This window comes from Symphalangus syndactylus, chromosome 12 (genome assembly GCF_028878055.3).
Source record: "Symphalangus syndactylus isolate Jambi chromosome 12, NHGRI_mSymSyn1-v2.1_pri, whole genome shotgun sequence".
NCBI lineage: Eukaryota > Metazoa > Chordata > Mammalia > Primates > Hylobatidae > Symphalangus > Symphalangus syndactylus.
Genome location: NC_072441.2, coordinates 46,104,516 through 46,131,447, shown reverse-complemented (window position 1 = coordinate 46,131,447; position 26,932 = coordinate 46,104,516). Strand labels below are relative to the sequence as shown.

General features: G+C 42.4%; 1 protein-coding gene and 1 long non-coding RNA gene across 2 annotated transcripts in view; one reads left to right on the top strand and one right to left on the bottom strand.

Moving 5' to 3' along the window:
• Positions 1-1,260: 1,260 nt before the first annotated feature.
• Positions 1,261-26,932, top strand: part of LOC134734107 (uncharacterized) — a 72,121-nt gene continuing 46,449 nt past the window's right edge. The window contains exon 1 of the long non-coding RNA XR_010117480.1: positions 1,261-1,310. This is a non-coding gene — a long non-coding RNA (uncharacterized lncRNA). The remainder of the gene's footprint in view (positions 1,311-26,932) is intronic.
• RPAP2 (RNA polymerase II associated protein 2) overlaps positions 1,307-26,932 on the bottom strand; it is a 137,825-nt gene continuing 112,199 nt past the window's right edge. The window contains exon 13 of the mRNA XM_063625485.1: positions 1,307-1,951. Coding sequence (XP_063481555.1) covers position 1,951 — 1 coding nt within the window. The 3' untranslated portion in view covers positions 1,307-1,950. The remainder of the gene's footprint in view (positions 1,952-26,932) is intronic.

Sequence of the window (26,932 nt, the reverse complement as noted above, 5' to 3'; positions counted from 1 at the left end):
AAAAAAATTGTATAAAATTGCCGTCAGACTATGTGTGTAAAGTATATATGAAAACATAAATGAATTTCCTGTTTAAACTTGGGTCCCATCCCCAAGATACCTCGTTATGTATACGCAAAACAAAACAAAACAAAAACCAACCAACCAAACAAAAACCCATACTGAAATCCAAAATATTCCTGGTCCCAAGCATTTCAGATCAGAGATATTCAACTTGTAAAATATTATTTGTTTTGAATACTGAGCATTTTGCTCCCTGCCCTTTTTAAATTTTGTACTTGACACAGGTGCTTTATTGCCTCACTTTAGTCCCAGCCCAGCTTGTGTCCAGGATGCTATTTTACTAAAAACCTAATGTAACTGATCACTTGCTGTGTGCTAGGCCCTGAGCCCCACACTTCCAGATAACAAGGGTAGTGGCAAAACTCTGATCTGTCAGGAGACATGAGGTCTAGTCCCATCTCTGCCACTTCCTGGGTGGATGACCTCAGCCAGGTTAGTTAACCTTTGTGAACCTGCAGAATGAGAGGGCAAGAGTGGGTACTTTCCAGTTTTGACAATCTGTGGTTAGAAAGAAACATCTACATCAAACTGTTCCCTAGAGAACAGAATCCTTGATAAGCACTCTATTCTACATTTCAGCCCTCTGGGATTCCCTTGATTTGCTTCGTTGATGGAGGGGTTTTACGTACATACCACAGCCCTTCATTTGCCGTAGTGTGAGGGGCTTGACCAGCAGCTATCTTCTGAACTTGAGTACTAATTGTTAAAATCAAAGATTTGGGGAGCTAATGGGTGTAAAGTGCATGGAGATGATTTTATTTTAAGGAAAATGAGACTCAGGCAGATGAAGTCACTTGACCAAGGTGGCACAGTGACAGATTTAGAACTAAAACCCTAGTCTGTGACTCCCATCCAGTATTCTTTTCACTTCACCATGATGAGATATGATGCTTGACTTCCAACTTTCCTGCAGAGAATTTCCTAGAAGTATTTAAATACATTTTTGTTTTGTTAGTTTCCTTATTATGATGCTACTCCCTTAACAACTCTGCAGTGGACCTAGGCCTGAGGGATTCAGAGCCAAAGTTCCTGATCAGTTTTTTATCCTCAGGGTCTTCCCTCTCCCAACCTCATTTTGGGTGATTTAATTTCTATGGGGATTAAAAAACAAAACGAACAAACAAACAAAGAAACCAAAAAAAACTGTTACAAGGTATATAATCTTAGAAAGCTAATTTCTTCCTTGTTTCTTTTGAAAGGTGTATTTAAACATGGAGAGAACAACTGACGCGTAACAACTCTATGAGGTAGGTACTTTATTATTCCTATTTTCTGATGAAGAAACTGAGGCACGGCTGGGTGCAATGGCTCATGCCTGTAATCCTTGCACTTTGGGAGGCCGAGGGGGGCAGATCACGAGGTCAGGAGTTCGAGACCAACCTGGCCAACATAGTGAAACCCGTCTCTACTAAAAATACAAAAATTAGCCAGGCATGGTAGTTTGCACCTATAATCCCAGCTACCTGGGAGGCTGAGGCAGGAGAATCACGTGAACCTGTGAGGTGGAGGTTGCAGTGAGCCAAGATTGTGCTATTGCACTCCAGCTCTGGGCAACAGAGCAAGACTCCATCTTGGAAAAAAATAACAATAATAAACAAACCGAGGCACAAAAAATGTCAAGTAAACTTGCCCAAGGTTTCCCAGCTATATATCAGAATCAGGATTCAAATCCAGGCATCCTGGCTCCAGAGTCTGTGCTTTTAACCAGCACAATGTGTGGCCTCTCTTGTAAGCCATTTGGCTTCAGCTTTAACCATTGCAGTGATGGGAAGCTCACTGTCTCAGAAGATTCCTGGTTCTGTTGTTGAGCAGCTTCTTCAGTTAGAATGTCTTCCCTTTATTTGTTGGTTCAAGCCATAGACAGTTGTCCAAAATGGTTTCCTGTTATCTAAACAAGAAAGAGGTTCAAAGAAGAGTGATGAGCACAAAGAATAAAATCCCTTAATCTACTCTGCCTTCACTAAACATTCCTGACCCACCTCCAGTTCTGTGGGCTTCCTGAAAAGACACAAAGTTCCCTCTTTGTCTTGTGTCTTTTGAAAGTAAAGTTCTCACTCTATGTGTTCACACCATGTTACAAGATGAATTAAGATGGCCTACATAGATTATAAAAACAATTAAATAGTACAAATTAAAAGTGTATGACATGATCCAGCAACTTCACATCTAGATATTTGTTCTTCAGAAATAGTCATAGAAGGCCATCTGCAGTAGCTCACACCTGTAATCCAAGTAATTCAAGAAGCCAAGGCAGGAGAGTCACTTGAGGCCAAGTGCTAGAGGCCAACCTGAGCAACATAGTGAGACCTTATCTCTATAAAAAATAAAAAAATTAGCCAGATATAGTGGTGCATGGCTGTAGTCTCAGCTACTTGGGAGGCTGAGGTGGGAGATTGAGGCTACAGTGAGCCATGATCACGCCACCACTGCACATTAGCCTGGGAGACAGAGAAAGACCCTGTCTCTAAAAAATAAAATAAAATAAAAAAAGTCCTAGGTGCTTACAAGTGTAAATATTCAAGTGCTTTTATTGTATATTATAGGCAATTTAAATGTCCATCAATAAGGACATGCGTAACTAAATAATAAATAATAATGGAATACCCTCACTTTGAAATACTCTGTAACTGTTAAAACAAAAAGGTAGATCTTTATGTAGTAACATAGAAATATGTCAGTAACATAATGTGGAATTTAAAAAGTAATTTTTGAGCCAGGTGCGGTGGTTCATGCCTGTAATCCCAGAGCTTTGGGGGAGGCAGGGGGATCGATCAATTGAGGCCAGGAGTTTGAAACCACCCTGGGCAACATAGCAAGATTCTGTCTCTAAAAAAAAATTAATAATAAATAAAAAAATACAAAAAATTAGCCAGGCCTGGTGGTGCTTGCCTGTAGTCCTAGTTACTCAGGAAGTTGAGGCAAGAGGATTCCTTGAACCCAGGAGTTTGAGGCTGCAGTGAGCTATGATCACACTACTGCACTCCAGCCTGGGTGACAGAGCAAAATCCTGTTTCGAAAAGATAAATAAAAATTGAAGATGGCCGAATAGGAACAGCTCCAGTCTACAGCTCCCAGCATGAGTGACGCAGAAGACAGGTGATTTCTGCATTTCCAACTGAGGTAATGGATTCATCTCACTGGGGCTTGTGGACAGTGGGTGCAGCCCACAGAGTGTGAGCTGAAGCAGGACAGGGCATCACCTCACCCAGGAAGTGCAAGGGGTCAGGGAACTCCCTTTCCTAGCCAAGGGAAGCCATGACAGATGGTACCTGGAAAATCGGGACACTCCCACCCTAATACTGTGCTTTTCCAATGGTCTTAGCAAACAGCACACCAGGAGATTATATTCCGTGCCTGGCTCGGAGGGTCCCACACCCAGGGAGCCTTGCTCACTGCTAGCACAGCAGTCTGAGATCAAACTGCAAGGTGGCAGCAAGGCTGGGGGAGGGGCATCCACCATTGCTGAGGCTTGAGCAGGTAAACAAAGCAGTCGGGAAGCTCAAACTGGGTGGAGCCCACCACAGCTCAAGGAGGCCTGCCTGCCTCTATAGACTCCACCTCTGGGGGCAGGGCATTGCCAAACAAAAGGCAGCAGAAACCTCTGCAGACTTTAACATCCCTGTCTGACAGCTTTGAAGAGAGTAGTGGTTCTCCCAGCATGAAGTTTGAGATCTGGGAACAGACAGACTGCCTCCTCAAATGGGTCTCTGACCCCCGAGTAGCCTAACTGGGAGACACCTCCCAGTACGGGCCGACTGACGCCTCATACAGCCAGGTGCCCCTCTGAGACAAAGCTTCCAGAGGAAGGATCAGGCAGCAACATTTGCCGTTCTGCAATATTTGCTGTTCTGCAGCCTCCACTGGTGATACCAAGGCAAACAGGGTCTGGAGTGGACCTCCAGCAAACTCCAACAGACCTGCAGCTGAGGGTCCTCACTGTTAGAAGGAAAACTAACAAACAGAAAGGACATCCACACCAAAACCGCATCTGTACGTCACCATCATCAAAGACCAAAGGTAGATAAAACCACAAAGATGGGGAAAAAACAGAGCAGAAAAACTGAAAATTCTAAAAATCAGAGCACCTCTGCTCCTCCAAAGGAATGCAGCTCCTCGCCAGCAATGGAACAAAGCTAGATGGAGAATGACTTTGATGAGTTGAGAGAAGAAGGCTTCAGATGATTGGTAATAACAAACTTCTCTGAGCTAAAGGAGGATGTTTGAACCCATCGCAAAGAAGCTAAAAACCTTGAAAAAAGATTAGATGAATGGCTAAATACAATAAACAGTGTAGAGAAGACCTTACATGACCTGATGGAGCTGAAAACCATGGCACAAGAACTACGTGATGCATGCACAAGCTTCAGTAGCCGATTTGATCAAGTGGAAGAAAGGGTATCAGTGACTGAAGATCAAATGAATGAAATGAAGCGAGAGGAGAAGTTTAGAGAAAAAAGAGTAAAAAGAAATGAACAAAGCCTCCAAGAAATAGGGGACTATGTGAAAAGACCAAATCTACGTCCGATTGGTGTACCTGAAAGTGATGGGGAGAATGGAACCAAGTTGGAAAACACCCTTCAGGATATTATCCAGGAGAACTCCCCCAACCTAGCAAGGCAGGCCAACATTCAAATTCAGGAAATACAGATAATGCCACAAAAATACTCATCGAGAAGAGTAACTCCGAGACACATAATTGTCAGATTCACCAAAGCTGAAATGAAGGAGAAAATGTTAAGGGCAGCCAGAGAGAAAGGTCAGGTTACCCCCAAAGGAAGCCCATCAGACTAACAGCTGATCTCTTGGCAGAAACTCTAGAAGCCAGAAGAGAGTGGGGGCCAATATTCAACATTCTTAAAGAATTTTCAACCCAGAATTTCATATCCAGCCAAACTAAGCTTCATAAGTGAAGGAGAAATAAAATTCTTTACAGACAAGCAAATGCTGAGAGATTTTGTCACCACCAGGCCTGCCTTACAAGAGCTCCTGAAGGAAGCACTAAACATGGAAAGGAACAACCAGTACGAGCCACTGCAAAAACATGCCAAACTGTAAAGACCATCGAGGCTAGGAAGAAACTGCATCAACTAATGAGCAAAATAACCAGCTAACATCATAATAACAGGATCAAATTCACATATAACAATATTAACCTTAAATGTAAATGGGCTAAATGCTCTAATTAAAAGACACAGACTGGCAAATTAGATATAGAGTCAAGACCCATCAGTGTGCTGTATTCAGGAAACCCATCTCACGTGCAGAGACACACATAGGCTCAAAGGGATGGAGGAAGATCTACCAAGCAAATGAAAAACAAAACAAAACAAAAAGTAGGGGTTGCAGTCCTAGTCTCTGATAAAACAGACTTTAAACCAACAAAGATCAAAAGAGACAAGGCCATTACATAATGGTAAAGGAATCAATTCAACAAGAAGAGCTAACTATCCTAAATATATATGCACCCAATACAGGAGTACCCAGATTCATAAAGCAAGTCCTTAGAGACCTACAAAGAGACTTAGACTCCCACACAATAATAATGGGAGATTTTAACACCCCACTGTCAACGTTAGACAGATCAACGAGACAGAAAATTAACAAGGATATCCAGGACTTGAACTCAGCTCTGCACCAAGTGGACCTAATAGACATCTACAGAACTCTCCACCCCAAATCAACAGAATATACATTCTTCTCAGCACCACATGGCACTTATTCCAAAATTGACCACATAGCTGGAAATAAAGCACTCCTCAGCAAATGTAAAAGAACAGAAATCACAACAAACTATCAGACCACAGTGCAATCAATTTAGAACTCAGGATTCAGAAACTCACTCAAAACCACACAACTAACTACATGGAAACTGAACAACCTGCTCCTGAATGACTACTGGGTACATAATGAAATGAAGGCAGAAATAAAGATGTTCTTTGAAACCAATGAGAACAAAGACACAACATACCAGAATCTCTGGGACACATTTAAAGCAGTGTGTAGAGGGAAATTTATGGCACTAAATGCCCAAAAGAGAAAGCAGGAAAGATTTAAAATTGACACCGTAACATCACAATGAAAAGAACTAGAGAAGCAAGAGCAAACACATTCAAAAGATAGCAGAAGTCAAGAAATAACTAAGATGAGAGCAGAACTGAAGGAGATAGATACACAAAAAACACTTAAAAAAATCAATGAATCCAGGAGCTGGTTTTTTGAAAAGATCAACAAAATTGATAGACCTCAAGCAAGACTAATAAAGAAGAAAAGAGAGAAGAATCAAATAGACGCAATATAAAAGATAAAGGGGATATCACCACTGATCCCACAGAAATACAAACTACCGTCAGAGAATACTATAAACACCTCTACACAAATAAACTAGAAAATCTAGAAGAAATGGATAAATTCCTCGACACATACACCCTCCCAAGACTAAACCAGGAAGAAGTTGAATCCCTGAATAGACCAATAACAGGCTCTGAAATTGAGGCAATAATTAGTAGCCTACCAACCAAAAAAAAGTCCAGGACCAGACGGATTCACAGCTGAATTGTGCCAGAGGTACAAAGGGGAGCTGATACCATTCCTTCTGAAACTATTTCAATCAATAGAAAAAGAGGGAATCCTTCCTAACTCATTTTATGAGGCCAGCATCATCCTGATACCAAAGTCTGTCAGAGACACAACAAAAAAAGATAATTTTAGACCAATAACCCTGATGAACATCGATGCAAAAATCCTCAATAAAATACTTGGTGAACTGAATCCAGCAGCACATCAAAAAGCTTATCCACCACAATCAAGTTGGCTTCATCCCTGGGATGCAAGGCTGGTTCAATATACACAAATCAATAAATGTAATCCATCTTATAAACAGAACCAAAGACAAAAACCACATAATTATCTCAATAGATGCAGAAAAGGCCTTCAACAAAATTGAACAGCCCTTCATGCTAACAACTCTCAATAAAGTAGGTATTGATGGGACATAGCTCAAAATAGTAAGAGCTATTTATGACAAACCCACAGCCAATAGCATACTGAATAGGCAAAAGCTGGAAGCATTCCCTTTGAAAACTGGCACAAGACAGGGATGCCCTCTCTCATCACTCCTATTCAACATAGTGTTGGAAGTTCTGGCCAGGGCAGTCAGGCAGGAGAAAGAAATAAAGGGTATTCAGTTAGGAAAAGAGGAAGTCAAATTGTCCCTATATGCAGATGACATGATTGTATATTTAGAAAACCCCATCATCTCAGCCCCAAATCTCCTTAAGCTGATAAGCAACTTCAGCAAAGTCTCAGGATACAAAATCAATGTGCAAAAATCACAAGCATTCCTATACACCAGTAACAGAGAAACAGAGAGCCAAATCATGAGTGAACTCCCATTCAAAATTGCTACAAAGAGAATAAAACACCTAGGAATCCAACTTACAAGGGATGTGAAGGACCTCTTCAAGGAGAACTACAAACCACTGCTCAACGAAATAACAGAGGACACAAACAAATGGAAGAACATTCCATGCTCATGGATAGGAAAAATCAATATCGTGAAAATGGCCATACTGCCCAAGGTAATTTATAGATTCAATGCCATCCCCATCAAGCTACCAATGACTTTCTTCACAGAATTGGAAAAAACTACTTTAAAGTTCATATAGAACCAAAAAAAAGCCTGTATAGCCAAGACAATCCTAAGCCAAAAGAACAAAGCTGGAGGCATCACACCACCTGACTTCAAACTATACTGCAAGGCTACAGTATCCAAAACAGCACGGTACTGGTACCAAAACAGAGATATAGACCAAGGGAACAGAACAGAGCCCTCAGAAATAATACCACACATCTACAACCATCTGATCTTTGACAAACTTGATAAAAAGAAGAAATGGGGAAGGATTCCCTATTTAATAAATGGTGCTGGGAAAACTGGCTAGCCATATGTAGAAAGCTGAAACTGGATCCTTTCCTTTCACCTTATACAAAAATTAATTCAAGATGTATTAAAGACTTAAATGTTAGACCTAAAACCATAAAAACCCTAGAAGAAAACCTAGGCAATACCATTCAGGACATAGGCACGGGCAAAGACTTCATGTCTAAAACACCAAAAGCAATGGCAACAAAAGCCAAAATAGACAAATGGGATCTAATTAAACTAAAGAGCTTCTGCACAGCAATAGAAACTACCATCAGAGTGTACAGGCAACCTACAGAATGGGAGAAAAGTTTTTACAATCTACCCATCTGACAAAGAAGTAATATCCAGAATCTATAAAGAACTTAAACAAATTTACAAGAAAAAAACAAACAACCCCATCAAAAAGTGGGCAAAGGATGTGAACAGACACTTCTCAAAAGAAGACATTTATGCAGCCAACAGACACATGAAAAAATGCTTATCATCACTGGCCATCAGAGAAATGCAAATCAAAACCACAATGAGACACCATCTCACACCAATTAGAATAGTGATCATTAAAAAGTCAGGAAACAACAGGTGCTGGAGAGGATGTGGAGAAATAGGAACACTTTTACACTGTTGATGGGACTGTAAACTAGTTCAACCATTGTGGAAGACAGTGTGGCAATTCCTCAGGGATTTAGAACTAGAAATACCATTTGACCCAGCCATCCCATTACTGGGTATATACCCAAAGTATTATAAATCATGCTACCATAAAGACACATGCACAGGTATGTTTATTGTGGCACTATTCACAATAGCAAAGACTTGGAACCAACCCAAATGTCCAACAATGATAGACTGGATTAAGAAAATGTGGCACATATATACCATGGAATACTATGCAGCCGTAAAAAACGATGAGTTCGTGTCCTTTATAGGGACGTGAATGAAGCTGGAAACCATCATTCTGAGCAAACTATTGCAAGGACAGAAAACCAAACACCACATATTCTCACTCATAGGTGGGAATTGAACAATGAGAACACTTGGACACATGGTGGGGAACATCACACACCACGGCCTGTTGTGGGATCAGGGGAGTGGAGAGGGTTAGTATTAGGAGATACACCTAATGTAAATGACGACTTAATGGGTGCAGCACACCAACGTGGCACATGTATATATATGTAACAAACCTGCACATTGTGCACATGTACCCTAGAACTTAAAGTATAATAAAAAAATAAAAATAAAACATAATAAATAATAAAAATTAAAAAATAAAAATTTAAAAACATAAAATATAATTTTTGTAACTATATTTGTAAAAAAAAGTATTTTTATATGGTATGCATTGCCAAATGATTTGGAAGCATATACTTCAGTTTATTAACAATGGTTATCCCTGGGGTGGAAGTGGTGATAGAAGAGTGAGAGAACTCTCAGCAGTCAAGATCCACCCCCTTACATTTTAGGCTCAAAGGATAAGGGTTTTCTGTGCACCGAGGCTCAGGTCTGACACATCCTGGGTGCTTAACTAATGTCTGTTAAATTGATTAAGAGAGACTGGATCATGTCTTCAGTATGTATTATGTAATTTAAAGTTTATTGCTGGGACAGTGAACAATCATCTTAAAAATCAAATTCCAAATCAATCTTCCCCAAAGTATCAAAATTGCTTGTCTGCTCTTCAGAATACTTTTAACTGTTTTAACGCATAATATTAAGATAAACTCCATATTTGTTCTGGAGAAGATCATTATTGGCATTTTAAAAACTGGTGCTTGAAGAATCATTTCCATTGTCACCCAGTGGAGAGACAGCAGTTAAAAAAACCCAAAACTTGGGGGCTGTGCACATGTGGGGCAGGGGACATATAAGAAATCTCTCTACTTTCTGCTCAATTTTGATGTGATCCTAAAACTGCTCTAAAAATAAGTTTGTGTGTGTGTGTGTGTGTATGTGTGTAAAATAGCTTATACATATCTACTTTTAAAATAGGTTATATATAATCTACTTTTAAGGGGGGTGAGGTAGGAAAGAAGAAGCTGTAAAATCAAATAAATATAATTGATATGAAGAAAAACCCCAAAACTTTTTTCCCCTCATTTTAAAAGCTCATTGAAGAAAATGTAGGAAATAAGAAAAAGTATAAAGAAGAAAACAAAGTTGCCTGTAATCCACACTCCAAAGATAATCGCTGTGAAGCTTTAAATGAACTCATTTCTTGTCTTTTTTGTTTTATCTGCAGCACTTTTTTTTACTACATTTTTAAATTGTGATAAAATATACACAGTGCACCAGCTGGGTGCGGTGGCTCATGCCTGTAATCCCAACACCTCATTGAGGCCAGGAGTTCGAGACCTGCCTGGCCAAAATGGCAAAACCTCGTCTCTACTAAAAGTATTAGTACCAAAATTAGCTGGGTGTGGTGGCACGTGCCTGTAGTCCCAGTTACTTGGGAGGCTGAGGCAGAAAAATCACGCAAAAAAATTATATGTACATATGCATATACATATATACACAAACACACATACAATGTAAAATTTACCGTTTTAATTATTTCTTCTTCTTTTTTTTTTTGAGACAGAATTTCACTCTTGTTGCCCAGGCTGGAGTGCAATGGCATGATCTCGGCTCACTGCCACCTCCGCCTCCTGGGTTCAAGCAATTCTCCTGCCTCAGCCTCCCAAGTAGCTGGGATTACAAGCATGCGCCACCACGCCCGGCTAATTTTGTATTTTTAGTAGAGACGGGTTTTTTTCTCCATATTGGTCAGGCTCTTCTCCAACTCCTGACCTCAGGTGATCTGCCGCCTCGGCCTCCCAAAGTTCTGGGATTACAGGTGTGACCACCACGCCCTGCCATTTTAATTATTTCTGAGTGTACAGTTCAGTGGCATTAAGTGCATTCACACTGTGGTGCAACCAGCATGGCTATCCATCTCCAGAACTTTTCAACATCCCAAACTGAAACCCTGTGTCCATAAACAATAACTGCCCATTATTCCCTCCCCCAGCCCTGGAAACCACTCTTCTACTTTCTATCTCTATGAATTTGACCTTATGTCTCTAAGTACCTCATATAAGTGGAATCATACAATATTTGTCCTTTTGTGTCTTGCCTATTTTATCTTTTTTTCTTTTTTGAGATGGAGTTTCGCTCTTGTTGCCCAGGCTGGAGTGCAATGGCACGATCTTGGCTCACTGCAACCTCTGCCTCCTGGGTTCAAGCGATTCTCCTGCCTCAGCCTACCGAGTAGCTGTGATTACAGGCACCCGCCACCACACCCAGCTAATTTTTTGTATTTTTTAGTAGATACAGAGTTTCACCATGTTGGCCAGGCTAGTCTTGAACCCCTGACCTCAGGTGGTCTGCCTACCTTGGCCTCCCAAAGTGCTGGGATTACAGGTATGAGCCACCACGCCCGGCCATCTCTTGCGTATTTTACTTAGCATTAAGTTTTTAAGGTTCATCCCTGTTGTAACGTACCAGAGTCTCCTTCCTTTTTAAGGTTGAATAATATTCCATTATATGTATATACTACATTTTGTTTATTCATTCCTCTGTCAGTAGACATTTGGGTTATCTCTACCTTTTGGCTGTTGTGAATAGTGCTGCTGTGCACGTTGGTGTACAAATATCTGTTTGTGTCCCTAATTTGAATTCTGTTTTGAAAATACCCAGAGTGGAATAGCTGAATCATGTGCTAATTCAATGGTTAATATTTTGAAGAACCATCATACTGTTTTCCATAGCAACTGCACCATTTTACATTTTTGTCAGCAGTGCACAAGGGTTCCAATTTCTCCATATCTACTTGTTATTTCCATTTTTTTTTTTTTAAGAATTGAAACAGGGGTCTCGCTATGTTGCCCTGGCTGGTCTCGAACTCCTGGACTCAAGCAGTCCTCCCACCTCAGCCTCCCAAAGTGCTGTGATTATAGACGTGAGTCATTGTGCCCCACCTATTTTCAATTTTTGATAATTGCTATCCTAATGGATGTGAAGTGGTATCCCATTGTGAGTTTTTTTTTTTTTTTTTTTTTGAGACAGAGTCTCACTCTGTCACCCAGGCTGGAGTGCAATGGCACGGTCTTGGCTCACTGCAACCTCTGCCTCCTGGGTTCAGGCGCCTCAGCCTCCTGAGTAGCTGGGACTACAGGTACATGCCACAATGCTCAGCTAATTTTTGTATTTTTAGTAGAGACGTGGTTTCACTGTGTTGGCCAGGCTGGTCTTGAACTCCTGACCTCATGATCCACCTGCCTTGGTCTCCCAAAGTGCTGGGATTACAGGTGTGAGCCACCGCACCCGGCCCTCATGGTGGTTTTGATTTGCATTTCTCTAGTGATTAGTGATGATGAGCATTTTTTCATGTGCATATTAACTCTTTGTATGTCTTCTTTGGAGAAATATCTATTCAAGTCTTTGGCTCATTTTTTAGTTGGGCTATTTGGTTTTTATGTTCTTGAGTTACAGGAGTTATTTATATATTCCAGATATTAATCCCTTATCAGATAAATGATTTGCAAATATTTTTCCCCATTGTATGGGTTGCCTTTTCTCTGTTGATAATGCCCTTCGATGCACAAAACTGTTTAATTTTGATGCAGTCCATTTTTTCTTTCATTGTCTGTGCTTTTGGTATCTAAGTATACTCTGCCAAATCCAATGTCATGAAACTTTTTCCCTCCATGTTCTTCTAAGAGTTTTATGGTTTTCGGTCTCATATTTAGGTCTTTGATCCATGTTGATTTAACTTTTGTATATGATATAATGTAAGAGTCCAACTTCATTCTTGTGGTTGGGGACATCTAGTTTCCCTGACACCATTTGCTGAAAAGGTTTTCCTTTCCCTATATGCAGCACTTTCTTGATGCCAAATTTATTCTGGCTGGAGCCTAACTAAGCTGCTTCTCTGGGCTGTCCTCCTCCCCAGTGATGTGTGCTCGAGGGATTGCAAAATTATTTGATTGGGAACACAGAGAAAACATAAATTCAAATCTAGGGGGGAAGCATGAAAGCCCAGTAGATCCTAGTGAAAGTGATTACTGAAATATTGACTATAGAGAGCTTACTGGAACCTTGGGTAAACCAGTTTCATTTGTTGTGAAGTAAGGATGATGATAAGAAGATCCACCTTATTTTGTCAAACAATATCATAAATGCTAGTATATTATTATGGCTAAATCATTATTGCAGCTAATGCTTATGCTAAGTATACTATGTGCTAAGTGCTGTGTGTTAAATGCTTTACAGATGTTACCTCATTTAATACACACACAGTTTTATGAGGCAAGTACCATCATTTTTACCATTTACCACCTCTGAGCTTCTTCTGTCATCTGTAAAATGAGGAAAATTATATCTACCTTCCAGAACTGTTGTGAGGATTACATACAAATAATGAACATAAAGGGCTGAACAAAGAACATGCACATAGTAGGTGCTTAACAGATGGTAGCTCTTTTCCTTCAGTCCAGGAAATAATTTCCTTAAGCACAAACTACATTATAAGAGCATTCTGCTTGGTTGCTAGCAATCCTGAGTTTCTTCATACTCTTCCTTCCAGGTGAATTACAATGATTATACCGGCCAGATTGGAAAAATCTGGGTATCATTTATTTATGTGACTAGAATCCCTTGTAATCACCTACTTGTAAGGCCAAAGCAAAGCAAATTGTTTACTATCAGACACTAGGAAGGCGTCTACAAACATTCATCTGGATGCGAACAAGCACCGGCAGCCCTGAAAACAGCTTTGTCTTTTGGTCGAATGTGTTAGTGGTGTTTTGACACTTCTTCATTTTGGCTGATAAAATGTCATTTTCTTAAATTCTTTCTCATTTTACTAACTTTGCTCACCTATCTTATTTATTTTTAAAAATAAGAATTATAGTGAAGATGTACAACTGCCTAGGACCAAACCAGAAGAAGGAAGCAGCACTTAAATTAGTTAATATGTTAGTATAGTCCTTAGTGATTGTAGTTATTCTGGGTCACATTTTCTGGATATTTTTTGGACATTCATTGGATGGATCCAGGCCACATAGCTCCTCTTTAGCTGCAGTTAGTAAATTAACTGGCAATGGAATCAAGTCCTGCTCCTCAGTGGCAGCTGGGCCCTCCCTTGGAGCCTTTCTGCAATCCCCTTTTTTATTGCTAATTGACTTCCTAATTCCTCACAGCAGCTGTTATAAACCTTTTCCACTCTCCTCCATCTCTTTAATCCCCTCCCTGCTCTCAACACAGTGGCAGGTGATCATGCATCCGTGAAGAGTTCTCTTTTCTGCCGCCTTTGGGTTCTTTGCCATCCTCACCTCATCTCCCTAGGGCCCTCATCCCCGGGTCCCCTCTTCTCTGCCCAGGGCAGGCTTCTCCCATTATTTCCTCTCATATAGCTTCAATTTCTCCCCTCTTTTCCCTTGACCCATAAACAAGCTCAAATCTTCCTCGACCTATAGAAGCCTCTACCATGTTTCCCTCAAAGCTAATCCCTTCCTCCTTTCTCTATTGTCAAGCTCTTAGTATTTTTCATTACAAAAGTAATATATATTTATAGTAGAAAAATGGAAAGTACAAATAACTAAACATGTTTCAAACACTTGTAATCACACTTCTGGAGGTAACTACTGAGGTTCACATTCTGGTTTATATCTTTCAAATCTTGTTTCTAAGCATATATAATATTCATTTATTTCAACATTGAGAGCATTCTGGATGTTATATTTTGTAATGTGACACTTTTACTGTACCAGTAAGTATTCTACCACGTTATTTTTTAATCATGGCGTTAAACTTTTCATTATATGGATGTATTATTTATTTAGCCATTTTAAACCATAACCACAAGGTTATTCTCAATTATTTGCTATAATTAATAACAGTACAACCTTTGTGATACATCTTTGCACATATTTCTGATTATTTCTTTAACATAAGTTTCTGAAGGGGAATTACTGAGTGCATATTTTAAGTATTTGGATACATAGCTTTTGCAAAACATAAATATTTTGAAAGAGTAGCCTACTGTCATCCCTTCAACTTTAAATCCCATTCACTAAATTCCAAGCAAACATAACCCTTTCACTATCACTGAAATCGTTCTGTCAGAGTTCAAGGTCAATATTAATTACTAATCACAAGTCTCAGGAATTAGCCTCCCTAATCTCTTTGCAGCAACTGCCACTTCCTATCTTTCTCTTTTAAATGTTTTTCCTTCTGTTTTACTTTGTCTTTCCACCTCTATGGTAACACCTTTTCAGGCTTTTTTCTTGTTCCTTGTTTTTTTGCCTGACCTTTTCCTTATGCTTTACCCTACCCAGATCTTCAACTGTTGAGTTTATGTCAATGCCACTTAAATCTTGGCATAAATGTCAGCACGGCCTGATTTTGGGGTCTGCCCACCTCTCCAGCCTCGTGTGTCACCACTCTCTCCTGACTGCTTCCTCTTCTCCTTGGCTCTTGCATGTACTTTATGGTCCAGTCATTCTCAGCTGCTCCCATTTTCTTGAGATTTTTATGCTTTTGCTGATGTGCTCTGTGCTTAGAAATCCCTTCGTCCGTCTACATTTGATAAAGCTTTACTTATCCTTCAAGATTTCACTCCCTTCTCCTATGGGAGGCTGTGTGTAAAAAATAATGTAAAAAAAAGTTTAAAAGATTTACCTCTTTTGGGAAGTTCCATGACAACCCCCCACTTTCACTCTTTTATGACCCTTCACCCCATTGGAGTGGCTGAGCAGGAGGAGCTCCTGTGTGTTCTCAGGTTCATGCTTTTCTCCTTGCGCTGTATTATAACTGTTGCCTCATCACTGTTCTCCTGTGAACTCCTGGAAGGCAGGAATTGTGTCTTTGAACATTATGTCTCCAGAATGTAGCATGGTGCTTGGTGTCTAATAGAGACCTGTAGTAAACATCTTCCACCCTTTGGTCAAATTACATCCTGATCTTCCTCTGGGGACCTGTCCACTGTCTTCCGTTGAGACATAGGTTTGGATGGGACTGACCTCATCCTACCTCCAAGAATAGGTTCCTCCAATTACAGCAAGTGAGAAGAAAACATACTAAATATTTTTTTAATGAAAAAAAAAATACGTTTCTAAACAGGTTCTTGCTGTGTTGCCCAGGCTGGAGTGCAGTGCCCATTAGTGCCCATTCATAGGTGAAATCCCCTACTGATTAGCATGGGAGTTTTGACCTGTTCCATTTTGACCTGCTCTGTTTCTCCTTAGGCAACTGGAGAATAAACATTTTTTGGAGAGAAAAGCTTCCTTTCTGTTCTGTGGCAGCAATTAGAAGCGATGTGCTTTTGGCTGGGCACGGTGGCTCACACCTGTAATCCCAGCACTTTGGGAGGCTTGAGGCAGGCAGATCGCCTGAGGTCAGGAGTTCGAGACCAGCTTGACCAACATGGAGAAACCCCATCTTTACTAAAAATACAAAATTAGCCGGGTGTGGTGGCACATGCCTGTAATCCCAGCTACTCAGGAGGCTGAGGCAGGAGAATTGCTTGAACCCGGGAGGCAGAGGTTGCAGTGAGCCAAGATTGCACCATTGCACTCCAGCCTGGGCAACAAGAGCAAAACTCCATCTTAAAAAAAAAAAAAAAAAAAAAAGGAAACCACAGCCTGTGATCTCTGAATCTCTGAGCAAGCTTTTACATCAGAAAGCCAGACTTTTAAAATTTAATTTAATTTTAATTTTTTTTTTGAGGCAGCTTCTCACTGTGTCACCCGGGCTTGAGTACCGTGGGGTCATCATGTCTCACTGCAGCCTCAATCTCCTGGGATCAAGCAATTCTCCTGCTTCAGTCTCCCGAGTAGCTGGGACTACAAACATGTGCCACCATGCACAGCTAATTTTTTGATTTTAATTTTGTGGAGACAGGATCTCACTATGTTGTCCAGGCTGATCTTGAACTACTGGGCTCAAGCAATCCTCCTGCCTCAGCCTCCCGAAGTGTTGGTATTATAGGCGTCAGCCATGGCATCCAGCCAGGAAGCCAGATCTTTTTTTTTTTTTTTTTTTTGAGACGGAGTCTCACTCTGTTGCCAGGCTGGAGTACAGTGGCACGATCTTGGCTCACTGCAATCTCTGCCTCCTGGGTTCAAATGATTCCCCTGCCTCAGCCTCCTGAGTAGCTGGGACTACAGTTGTGCACTACCACGCCTGGCTAACTTTTTGTATTTTAGTAGAGATGGAGTTTCATCATGTTGGCCAGGATGGTGTCCATCTGACTTCGTGATCTGCTGGCCTCAGACTCCCAAAGTGCTGGGATTATAGGAGTAAGCCACTGCACCCGGCCAAAGCCAGATCTTAAAATGCTCCCTGCTCAGAAAAAGCTAGGCTGTCTCTTCGTGGGGTTTATTGGATCATGGAATATGAGGATTGGGAGGGGGCCCTTAAAGATGATTCCCTCTGACCCTCTTAGTTACTAATGGGAAAACTGAGGCCAACAGAGGAACTATGGCTTACTCAGGGTCAAAAAGAAAGTTAGGGATGTGCCAGGATTGGCGCCTTTTTCAGGTTGCCCAAGGTGGTTCGCAGCCCTTTCCATTTGAGACTTTCTAGAACTGAGAATGTACAAGGCCAGACTAAGTGTAGTGATAAGGTTTGGGTCCTGCAGTATTGGATTAAGAAAGGAAAAGGCAAAAGTCAGCTCACACATACAGTCATTAGCAGGGTGGAAGCTCCAGTGTCTGCCCTTCCTACCTAGGATTATTCGGAGTGACACTCCCAGGAAACCCAGAGGTCCTGATGGACATGTCAAGGTCACTTTGAGACCTCATCTTCCTTGACTTCTTAAAGTATTTGACACTGGTAGCTATTCCCTCTTCCAAACCATTTTTCCTCCAAGGAAGCATAACCTCTTGGTTTTCTTCCTGCTCCTCTGGCTGTTCTTCCTCTGTCACCATGGATTCTTCTTCCGCCTGATTTTTCTTTCTTTTCCTTTTTTTTTTTTGAGACAGAGTCTCACTCTGTCGCCCAGGCTGGAGTGCAATGGTATGATCTTGGCTCACTGCAACCTCCGCCTCCTGGGTTCAAGCAATTCTCCTGCCTCAGCTGCCCGAGTAGCTGGGACTACACACCATGCCCAGCTAATTTTTGTATTTTTAGTAGAGACGGGTTTCACCATGTTGGTTAGGCTGGTCCAGAACTCCTGACCTCAGGTGATCCACTCGCCTCGGCCTCCCAAAGTGCTGGGATTACAGGCATGAACCACCGCGCCTGGCCTCTTCTGCCTGATTTTAAAGGCTGGTGTCCATCCCAGACCCTCTCTTTTTCTTCTTTGCCATATTTTTCCTGTGCAGTATCATCTGTCCTCTTGGTTTTAATGATTTACATGCTGGTATGTCTCAAATTTACATTTTCTTCTTGTCTCTCTTTTTTTTTGAGACAGAGTCTGGCTCTGTCGCCCAGGCTGGAGTGCAGTGGCACTGCAACCTCGGCTTCCCTGGTTCAAGCGATTCTCCCGCCTCAGCCTCCTTAGTAGCTGGGACTATGGGCATGTGCCACCACGCCCAGCTATTTTTTTTTTTTTTTTTTTTTTGAGACGGAGCCTTGCTCTGTCACCCAGGCTGGAGTGCAATGGCACGATCTTGGCTCACCGCAACCTCCATCTCCTGGGTTCGAGCGACCTCCTGTATCAGCCTTCCGAGTAGCTGGGATTACAGGCATGCGCCACCATGCCCAGCTAATTTTGTATTTTTAGTAGAGACAGGGTTTCACCATGTTAGCCAGGATGGTCTCCATCTCCTGACCTTGTGATCTGCCCACCTCGGCCTCCCAAAGTGCTGGGATTATAGGAATGAGCCACCGTGCCCCGCACTTCTTGTCTCTTTTTAAACATCAGACTCATATAGTCAAGTTACCAGCTGGGTATCCCATGAGCACCACAGCTCCTACATGGACAAAACTACTCTCATTGTCTCTACCTCTCCTCCCCTCCTAACCCAGACCTGTTTTCCCTCATGGTCTCTGTCTCGGTAAAGGTACCACCACACACACAGCTGTATAATCTTGAAGGTCTTGACTTTTCCTTCTCACGACCCCCATAGCTACTTCTCTGGTTTAAGACTCCTTCATCAGCCGGGTGCGGTGGCTCACGCCTGTAATCACAGCACTTTGGGAGACTGAGGAGCGTAGAACACGAGGTCAGGAGTTTGAGACCAGCCTGGCCAACATGGTGAAACCCCATCTCTACTAAAAATACAAAAAAAAAAAAGAAGACTCCTTCATCATCTGCAGTAGCCTTATAACTGGGTCGCCCTGCTTCAGAGTTAGCCCAACTCCAACTTGTTCTACACATTGCAGCCAAAATTAACTTTTTATTATTTTCAAAAAAGTGTTTTGTTTTTTTTTTTTTTTGAGGTAGAGTCTCACTCTGTCACCCAGGCTGGAGTGCAATCATGCGATCTCAGCTCACTGCAACCTCTGCCTCCTGGGCTCAAGCAATTCTCTTGCCTCAGCCTTCCGAGCAGCTGGGATTACAGGTGCCTGTCACCACACCTGGCTATCTTTTGTATTTTAGGTAGAGACGGGTTTTCACCATGTTGGCCAGGCTGGTCTTGAACTCCTGACCTCAGGTAATCCACCTGCCTCAGCCTCCCAAAGTGCTGGGATTACAGGTGTGAGCCACCGCACCAGGCCAAAAGTGTATTTTTAAATTATAAAATTGATACATGCTTGTAACAATTTCAAACAACATGGTAGCGTATAATGTGAAAACTGAAGGATCCCCTTGCCTCCTGTTCTTGACTTCATTGTATTGAACAGTTTGATGTATTGTCCATCAGTCTCTTTCTGTGCTTACCCAAACAAATATTAATTGGCCATCTACTGTAGGCTATGTGCCGCTTTATTTTCCAGCAATGCAGAACTGCCCATGTTTCTTTGCACATGCCAGGCTCTAGGTCTCCTCCTTGATTTTGCTCATGCTTCCCCTCACCTTCCCTCCTCTAGCCAGTATCTACTCATCCTTTAAGACTCATCTTGTGTGTTGCTTCCTCCTAGAGGCTCCCACACCCAACAGGTAGGTCCTTCTTTGCCAAAGTCACTGCATTCTTACACAGTGTTATTATGAGCTCTTTTGTGCTGGTGTCTCTCACTGGGGTGGAGCTTCATGAGGAACAGACTGCCTTATTCTCCTTGGTATTTCCTTCGCTTTGCATAAGACCTAGCATAGAGTGCTCAATTTGCATGACTGAATGATTATGGCTCTTTTTACTGCCAAGTCTTCTGAAGTGCAAGTGCCTTGGGTTGGGAGGAAGTTAATCCGAGAGGACAGCACTATGAAGCTTCCTGACAGTCAGTACACAGCAAGAATAGGAGACAAGATGGATGGGTGCCAAAGAATAGGAGAAAGAACCCAAGAGTAAGGAAAAAAGCCTGATAGCAACAAAGGAAGGAAAGGAACTAATATTTATGAAGGATGTTCATATTTAGCACTTTGCACACACACACACACACACACACACACACATATATTTTCTTTTTAAGATGGAATCTTGCTCTGTTGCGCGGGCTGGAGTGCAGTGGCCTGTGATCTCAGCACACTGAAACCTCCGCTTCCTGGTTTCAAGTTATTCTTCTGCCTCAGCCTCCCAAGTAATTGGGATTACAGACACATGCCACTATGCCTGGCTAATTTTTGTATTTTTAGTAGAGGCGGGGTTTCACCACGTTGGCCAGGCTGGTCTTGAACTCCTGACCTCAAGTGATCCACCTGCCTCAGCCTCCCAAAGTGCTAGGATTATAGGCATGAGCCACCACTTTTGGCTGCACTATGCATATGTTTTCTTATTTAATTCTCAGCATTGCCATCCCCAGTTTACAGATGAGAAAATTGAAGATGAGGATGTAAAGTACCTTGTCCAAAGTCAAATATGGAATAGCAGAGCTGAGGTTCAAGCCTATTTCTGTGAGAGTTCCAAGTACAAGTTCTTTTTTTTTTTTTTTTCTTTTGACACACAGTCTCTGTTGCCCAGGCTGGAGTGGTGGCGCGATCTTGGCTCACTGCAACCTCCAGCTCCCGGATTCAAGTGATTCTCCTGCCTCAGCCTCCCGAGTAGCTGAGATTACAGGTATGCGCCACCACACTAACCCAGCTAATTTTTGCATTTTTAGTAGAGATGAGGTTTCACCATGTGGACCAGGCTGGTCTCGAACTCCTGACCTCAAGTGATCCGCCCTGCTTGGCCTCCCAAAGTGCTGGGATTACAGGTGTGAGCCACCGCACCTGGCCTCCATGTACAAGTTTTTATGCACTGTGCACACTGATGATCAGGCAGGTATAATGTGGTCAACACCTACCAATTCCCTAGACCCTTTAGGGATGCCTGAAAAAGGTCTGTGTCCAGCAGCTTCTGAATAGAGACACCTGAAGGCCTTCAGCCTCTGGGGAGATAGATAGTGACAGATTTGACATCCAGATCTTCAGACATGGTGATCCTTTTCACTTCCAAATGCCCTGAAAGGGGTGCTAAGATCCCAGAATATATACCAGTAAGAGTTAGTCTCCTAGGCTCTGGAGGAGGCCAACAAAAACCACCTTTGGGATGTCTCACTCAGCCAAGCTTTCTCTAATCTTCCTCAGGCAGCCGTGTCCTCCTTGGTCTCTTGGTCCCTCCCGAGCCCTGGTTGCTGTGCCATTTTAGGACCTGCCAGCCAGAGTACACATATGGGGCAGAGTCCGTCATCTCTGCAGGCCCAACAGCCTGGGGTCCCAGTCTATTGATACCTGTGCTTGAGTATTTCTTGGCAGTTGTGAGCACCGTGAAATTGAGGAGGACACTGCAGAACTGGGGTCAGGGGCTAAGGAGTTGCTGGAGTATGGAGCTATGTACAGGGGCAAGGCTGATTCACAGGGGATGCCAGCCCTTCAGTCCACAGATGTTTACTGATACTACTTAGGTATTGTTTGGTTTTTGAGGGCAGGGATGCCAGGCCTGAGAGAAGCACTGATAATAGTAACAGTTACTTTTTATCCAGACTATCTATATGTCAGAGACCATACATATACCCTGTTGTATAACCCTTCAACAACTCTGAAAAAGAGCTATTAATAGCTGTATTTTATAGATTATAAAATTAGACGTTAAAAAAACTGAAGCTCAGAGAGGTTGTCCAAAATCATTGAGGGACAGTGTTGGGATTTGAACTCAATCCCACGTCTGTTTATCTGAAGCCTGTGCTAAACTGCCTAGGAGATATAAATTCCATCCCATCACCAAAGAGCTCACAATCCTTGTCTGCTCTCTGCTCACCCATTCAGCATGTTCTCTTGTCATCTCTTATCACTCTGTGCACTAGGCATACTGAAATCCTAGCAGTTCTTGCATGCATTATATTATCTCTTACCTCCAAGCTTTGTACCTTTGTTCCCTCTGCCCAGAATGTCTTTTATCCCTCTTTTCCTGTTAACTCCTTTCTCACTTTCAGGTCTCAGCTTGGCTGTGACCTGGCTGTCCAGTTCTGGGTACTTCACACCCATGTGTAGGGGGCATTTGCTAGTTAGCTCCCTACTTCTATTTCCCTTCTTCTATCTCTCTCTCTCTCTCTTTTTTTTTTTTTTTTTTGAGATGGAGTTTCGCACTTTTCACCCAGGCTGGAGTGCAATGGTGTGATCTCGGCTCACCACAACCTCTGCCTCCCGGGTTCAAGCGATTCTTCTGCCTCAGCGTCCCGAGTAGCTGAGATTACAGGCGACTGCCCCTGTGCCCAGCTAACTTGTATTTTTAGTAGAGACAGGGTTTCACCATGTTGGCCAGGCTGGTCTCGAACTGCTGACCTCAGGCGATCTACCCGCCTCGGCCTCCCAAAGTGCTGGGATTTACAGGCATGAGCCACCTAGCCCGGACTTATTTCCCTTCTTCTCTTGCAGGCAGTTCTTGGATTCCCATTTGGGAAATTCACTCTACCCCCTTATTGGTACGACTGACTCTCCTCCCCAAGCTCCAGGCAGGGGTCTGATTGTTTAAGCCAATCAACATATCCCATTCTGCCTGTCACTGTGATCAGTTCAGGGACAGAGGTATACTCACAACTACTGAAATGAGGAAAAACTACAGATTTTGAGAGTTAGTTACCAAAAGAGTCATCTTCTTTTCTATGAGACTGACTGAGATAGGATGTAGATATTTGGACTGGCTATGGGCAATCCAGAATTTAACAGAGGAGGGGCTTAAGGAGTGACAGTCTGATGGTAGGGGAATCAGCCGCATCATTAAAAATAGGATATTTTGGGCCAGGTGCAATGGCTTACACCTGTAATCCCAGCACTTTAGGAGGCCAAGATGGGAGGATCACTGAGCCCATGAGTTTGAGAACATCCTGGGCAACAAAGTGAGACACCCGTCTCTACAAAAAAAAAAAATTTTTTTTAATTAGCCAGGCATGGTGGCACGTACCCATAGTCCCAGCTACTTGGTAGGCTGAGGCTGAGGATCACTTGAGCCTGTGGGGGCTTGAGGATGCAGTGAGCCGTGATCACAACACTGTAGCCTGGGTGGCAAAGCAAAAATCTGTCTCAAAAAAAAAAAAAAAAAATGGCCGGGCATGGTGGCTCACACCTGTAATTCTAGCACTTTGGGGGGCCAAGCTGGAAAGGTCACTTAAGCTCAGAAGTTTGAGACCAACCTGGGCAACATAGTGAGACCCTGTCTCAAAAAAAAAGAAAAAGAAAAAAAGGATATTTTGGCCCTGTATTTATTCATTGTTTACTCTCAACTTTTTCAGACCCTTGGGCAAGGAAGAAGGGTGCTACTTATTCATGGAAGACTTCTTCAAGCCCTGACACACACACACACACACACACACACACACACACACACACGGTTTTGGGGTCATGCTAATATACTCGTTGGATCACACTTATCTTTTTTTTTTTTTTTTTTGAAATGGGGTCTTGCTTAGTTGCTTGGGCTAGAGTGCAGTGGCATGATATGATTGCTCACTGCAGTCTTAAAACTTCTGGGTTCAAGTGATCCTCCTGACTCAGCCTTCCAAGAATGTATTGTATTCTTTTAGTATTTTTTTTGAAGACAGGGTCTCGCTGTGGCACCCAGGCTGGAGTGCAGTGACATGAACACAGCTCACTGCAGCCTTGACCTCTTGGGCTCAAATGATCTTCCCACCTCAGCCTCCCGAGTAGCTAGGACCACAGGTATGTGCCACCACGCCTGGCTATTTCTTTTCATTTTTAGTAGAGACAAAGTCTCACTATATTGCCTAGGCTGGTCTCAAACTCTTGCGCTCAAGTGACCCTCTCACCTCGGCTTCTCAAAGTATTGGGATTACAGGCATAAGCCACTAAGCCTGGCCTGTATTCTTTTTTTTCCTTATTTTCTGAATGATAAGTGTCTTATTTATTTATTTATTTATTTATTTATTTATTTGAAATGGAGTCTCGCTTTGTCACCCAGGCTGGAGTGCAATGGCACAATCTCAGCTCACTGCAACCTCTGCCTCCCAGGTTCAAGCAATTCTCCTGTCTCAGCCTCCGGAGTAGCTGGGACTACAGATGCCTGCCACCATGCCCAGCTAATTTTTGTATTTTTAGTAGAGACAGAGTTTCACCATATTGGTCAGGCTGATCTTGAACTCCTGACCTCAGGTGATCCACCCGCCTCAGCCTCCCAAAGTGCTGGGATTACAGGCGTGAGCCACTGCACCCAGCCATAGCATCTTTTTTAAATTTAAATTTTATTTTAACTAGAGACATGGTCTTGCTGAGTTGCCCAGGCTGGTCTCTTACTCCTTGACTCAAGCAATCCTCCTGACTCGGCCTCCCAAAGTGCTGGGATTACAGGTGTGAGCCACTGCACCCAGCCATGGCCTGTATTCTTGAAAATTACTAAGAGTGTATATTTTAATATTCTTATTACAAAAACAAATGTTAAGTATGTGAAGTAATGGGTATGTTAATTAGCTTGATTTTGCCATCTCACAATGTATACAGATATCAAAAGATCACATTGTACACCATAAAAAAAGTAAACTTTCTTTCCTACCAAATTAGACTTTCACATGCATCATGGTAACTTTTCATAAATACTTCTACTGATTGTGGATTTTGTATTTTATTTTACTGATCTATTTCTCTATTTCCGTTTGACTTTATAATATGTTCTGGTAAGGCAAGTCCCCTTTACTGTTCTTTTTTTATAATTTTCTTAGTATTTTCAGTCATTTATTCTTTTCAGGGATCTTCATAAAATTCTATTAAAAACATTGTTGGGATTCTAATTGGAACTAATCACTCACACACACACACACACACACACACACGCACATTTTGAGGAAACTGACTTTTTTTTTTTTTTGAGACATGGTCTCACTCTGGTGCCCAGATTAGAGTGCAGTGGCGTGATCACAGCTCAACCTCCCAGGCTCAAGTGATCCTCTCACCTCAGCCTCCTGAGTTGCTGGGACTACAGGTGCATGCCACCACACACTCAGCTAATTTTTGTACTTTTCATAGAGATGAGGTTTCACCATGTTGCCCAGGCTAGTCTTGAACTCCTGGACTCAACCCATCTGCCTGCCTCAGCCTTCCAAGGTGCTGGGATTACAGGCATGAGTCACCATGCCTGGCCCAAACTGACATTTTTTTAAGCTAGTAGGTCTTCTCCAAGAAAATGCCATAGCTTTCTATTACCCAGATTTTGTTTTATATCTTCTAATACATGTTCTTCATTTAGGTTTCAGTGTCTTTGTATTAAAGAGATCTCTAAATTTTGGCTGCCTAAATGCAATACTTTCCCCGTTTCCTTTGCTAGTGCTTGCTGCTGGAATAGAGAAAGGTTATGAATTTTAAAATGTTTATCTTGTATCTAGCCACCTAACTAAAGACTGGAAGGTCACTTGGTGAGATTAGGGAAGGGGTGGCAGTTGAGTGTGTTGAAAACTGTGAGACACTATCTTGCCCTAGAGCCTGAGTGGGTCAGGAAAGGAAGCAGACCAAGGAAAAGCAGAAGAATTGACTGTGTGTGTAGGGCATTGTGTTAGTAGAAGTCAGTTCCATTGTGAGGAGCTGTGAGTAACAGTGACCTAAAAACAGTGGAGATTAAACAGAATGACATTTCTTTCTTTCTCATGTAAAAGAAAGCCTACTGTAGGCAATCCAGGTTCTACAGTTCTGCGGAACCCAGACTGCTTCTAGCTTTCCATTCTGCCATCCATCAGGTGTGACCCTTATACTTATGGTCCAGGATGAATTCCAGCCATCATATCCATGTTCCAGGAAGGATGGAGGAGAGGAAGATGAGATGAAGGGTACATTCTGGGTGTATTTTAAAGAAATTTCTCAGAAGCTGCCACATAATAATTTTACTCACATCTTACTGACCAGAGCTGAGTGATGTGGCCATGTTTTGCTTTAAGGGATGCTGGGAAATATTTTTATTCCAAATCAAGATCCTAAGGTGGTGGTAATAGACATATTAGGGTTGGTAGTCAGCAGTCTCTGTGCAGGCACATTTGTGGGGTGGTAGAGGCACGTGATTTTCTTCTGTAGCTCTTCTTAGCTACCAGTAGAGAAAGGAGAAGGCAAACGGGACATGGTACAGGGGGTTGGGGGGCAGCAGAATATCAGTACCAGGCATGGAGGGTGTGGATGAGAGAATAGTTTAAGCTGTGTTGGAAGGGAGAGAATGCTGTTTGGGGGATGATAGGCTGGGAGAAGGAGGAGGGATCAAGGGACTAGCGATCTCAGAGGGATTAAAAACCAGATAGTGTGGCTGTGGCAGTGGGTGATGGATATGGAAGGGAGATGAGGGTCACTCAATATAAGGAGGGTAAGGCATGGCCTGGGAGGGTCCTCCCACTGCAGACTGGACTGCAGGAATATGGCAGGAGACATAAAATACAGGGAAGCTGGTGTAGCCAGATGGTGTGATCCCCAAGGCAGTTCCCTGAGGGAGGAGAGTAATGGTCTAGAGGAGCACAGGAGTG